The 2,896-nt window shown below is 54.8% G+C and overlaps 1 protein-coding gene across 1 annotated transcript in view; it reads right to left on the bottom strand.

Annotated features, from left to right (window-relative positions):
- The window catches only part of MYO7A (myosin VIIA), a 104,896-nt gene that overhangs the window by 5,126 nt on the left and 96,874 nt on the right, over positions 1-2,896 (bottom strand). Inside the window, exons 45-47 of the mRNA XM_015563974.1 lie at positions 1,824-2,009; positions 1,258-1,374; positions 740-823 (exon numbers count right to left, since the gene is read on the bottom strand). Coding sequence (XP_015419460.1) covers positions 740-823; positions 1,258-1,374; positions 1,824-2,009 — 387 coding nt within the window. The remainder of the gene's footprint in view (positions 1-739; positions 824-1,257; positions 1,375-1,823; positions 2,010-2,896) is intronic.

Raw genomic sequence — 2,896 nt, 5'->3', positions numbered from 1 at the left:
GGATTTAGGTGATATTTATATAAGTTATTTACAGTTTCCTCCACTTAATAATGCTAACAATAGACAAGAATTTTAGGCTTTTTAAAGGAGATCATGAAAAATTGCCCTAGCAGTGAGGGCCTGGCGTAGGGGCAGGCTTAGAAGGGGTCAATGGGGGAAAAGGAGGACATATGTAATACTTTCAACAAGAAAGATTTTAAAAAAAAGAAAAGACAGGACAGAACCTTGGGGAGCACAGTGCTATGGGCTGGATAGAGAGGAAGCCCACAGACGGGTCTGAGAGGAAAACCAGGCAAACACGGAGCCAAGAGGAAGATGGGTCACTGGCGCCCGCCGTGCAGCTGTCTTCCTGTGCACGTGGTAGGTCTGTGCTTCCTGGTCCCCTGGGTGGAACTGCTTGGCCCATAAATATGAGCATTAGTCACCCCGGCACAGCCTGCCATGCTGCCCACGACAGGCAGGCAGAGAGCGTGTAGGAAGGACAGAGTGGATGGTAGCGTCCAATGATGCTGACAGGCAAGTACTAAGGAGTTCCCTGGGTTTAGTAACAAGGTCTTAGTAACTAGCAGAGCCGTTTGGATGGAGCTGATGAGGGTCAGGAAGTAGACGGAACAAACACAGCCTCTCAAGATGTGTGGCCACGAGGGCAGGTGACGTGAGGGTGGAGGCTGGCAGGGGCTTTATTATGGGTGCGGACAGAGCAGCCTGCCCCTGCCTGCTCTGCCCTGTCTCTGCTCACCTTGGTCCTGGGATCAATGAGGCTGACCCCATACTTGTTGATGGCAATCAAGAGGATCTCCGGGAAGTTTGGCTCCGTAGTTTGCTAGAAAAGAAAGTAAAAAATCATCAGGTGGGGACCCAGAGCAGGAAAAGCTGTGTGCATCTGGGGCAGAATAAAGACGCTGCAGCTGGGATTGAGTTGACCTCTCCTGCCAACTCGGTGCCGGGGGGCAGGGTGCTGGCAGCCCTGCCATGCCACTTTGACAAGAGCTCCCACAGATTACCCTCCGAGAGTCTGGCCTGTTTACACATCTGCTTCCCTCCAGGCTGAGGTCTTGTCCCTGTGTGTCCAGCAACGAGCCCCGGGCTCAGCACTTCGCCGAGACACCCGGCTGAGACAGGTCCTGAGCTCTCCTTTCCAGGCCAGGGCAGGTGCGGAGGCCACCGCTGCTCCCCACGGTCCTGGGGCGGAGTCCCTGTCCTCTCGGCCCCCTCCCCACCACCTCCCTCCTCTCTGAGAAGCCGCCCACAGCGTACCTTCACCTCGAAGAAGGCTGAGCCAAAGGTGGGCCACTTGAAGATGACCTTCAGGAAGGCCAGCTTGGCCTCCTCCTTGGACTTCCCCGCGTGCTTGTTGAAGTAGGCGACGATGGACTGCGGGGGGAGGCTGGGTCAGTCCCCTCCCCGGCCCCTCCCCCATCTGCTCTGTCTGAAGCTGTCATGGGCCTTGGAGGGCCAGGCAAAGGATGGGGTCCTGGAGCCATGAGGAGCTGCCTCCTTATCCCAGTTAGTGGATTGCTGCCCTCCCTCCCCTCCCCGAAGCAAGCAGGCCAAAGAGTAGCAATCACGTAAAGCCAGGACACCACAGCCATCACAGTAACCACGGTAACCAGGACAGAACATTTTTGCAAAGTGGCCTTTGCTTGACTCTTTTGCCTGAAAGACTGGAGACTAAAGCAAGTGGAGAGGGAATGGGAGGGTGACCCTATGACACGCGGGGCCACAGGAGATGCTTCCCTGGGCTGTTGGCTGCTCCTTGGCCCCTGGGGTGCCTGGAGACCCATTGTGGGGGACCTTATTCCCACCGCCTCCCCCATGCTCACCCGCTTCCAGTCGTCAGGTGAGACCTGCCGGATGAGGTCCTGGGGCACCAGCTCCCGCAGCAGCTTTGGGATACTGGGGAAGTAGGACTTGTCTTCTTCGAACTTGACCCTGTAGATCAGCGCCCCCAGCTGCAGCACCTCTTCCCGCGTGCACTTGTGGTAGCCTCGGAGATACTTGGGCAACTCCTACCAGAGACAGAACAGGTCACAGGGAGACAGGGACTTCTTCCCTACCACCCTGAGGCTGGGTCCACCTGCTTCTCCAGCCTCCTTAAGGGGAAATGGCACAGGGCAGGACAACAGCAATTGTGCCCGCACAGGTTCAGCACATTGCAGTTCAAAACAGAGCTGCATGGGAATAGTATGTCATTTCCCCTCATAACAGTCCGGTGGGGTGAGCAGTCCCATTTCAAAAACGCAGAAACTCAAGAGTGACCAGCTGGTGAACCTGAGACAATTCACCAGCCCGCCCAGGCCTGTCCTTTTGTGGGAAAAGCCTCTCCGCCCAGGCCTGTCCTTCTGTGGGAAAAGCCTCTCAGCCAGCCTCCTTCCACTGATCCCTTGAGACTGGCTGGTTTCAGCAGCAGCACCAGCCCATTCCACACCTTGAACTTCCAGACCCAGACCAGAGTAACTGAGGATGACGGGTAACTCAAAAACAAAGATGAATCCTCTAAAACAGGGGTCCTCAAACTTTTTAAACAGGGGGCCAGTTCACTGTCCCTCAGACTGTTGGAGGGCCGGACTATAGTTTTAAAAAAAACTAATCGGCTGCTAAGCAACAGGCAGCGGCGGCAAAAACACCCGGCGGGCTGGATAAATGTTTTCGGGCCGCATCTGGCGGAAAGTTTGAGGACCCCTGGAAAGTCAGTGAACCAAAAGAGACACACATGGGACTAAAGATGCAGAGGCAGCCGCAGGCCACTGTCCAGCATTAGGTTAGCATCTAGCAGGCATGGCTAACCACCTTATGACCCATTCCATTTCTGATTTTTCATTCTCCTTCCATTTCATCAGTACTGGGGTCCAAATAAGAGAACATGTAATAATCTATATAATAAAAACACAGTGGT

Source organism: Myotis davidii, unplaced genomic scaffold (assembly GCF_000327345.1).
Source record: "Myotis davidii unplaced genomic scaffold, ASM32734v1 scaffold139, whole genome shotgun sequence".
Classification (NCBI taxonomy): Eukaryota; Metazoa; Chordata; class Mammalia; order Chiroptera; family Vespertilionidae; genus Myotis; species Myotis davidii.
The sequence above is the reverse complement of the archived record's forward strand: the minus strand, read 5'-3'. Positions and strand labels throughout refer to the sequence as shown.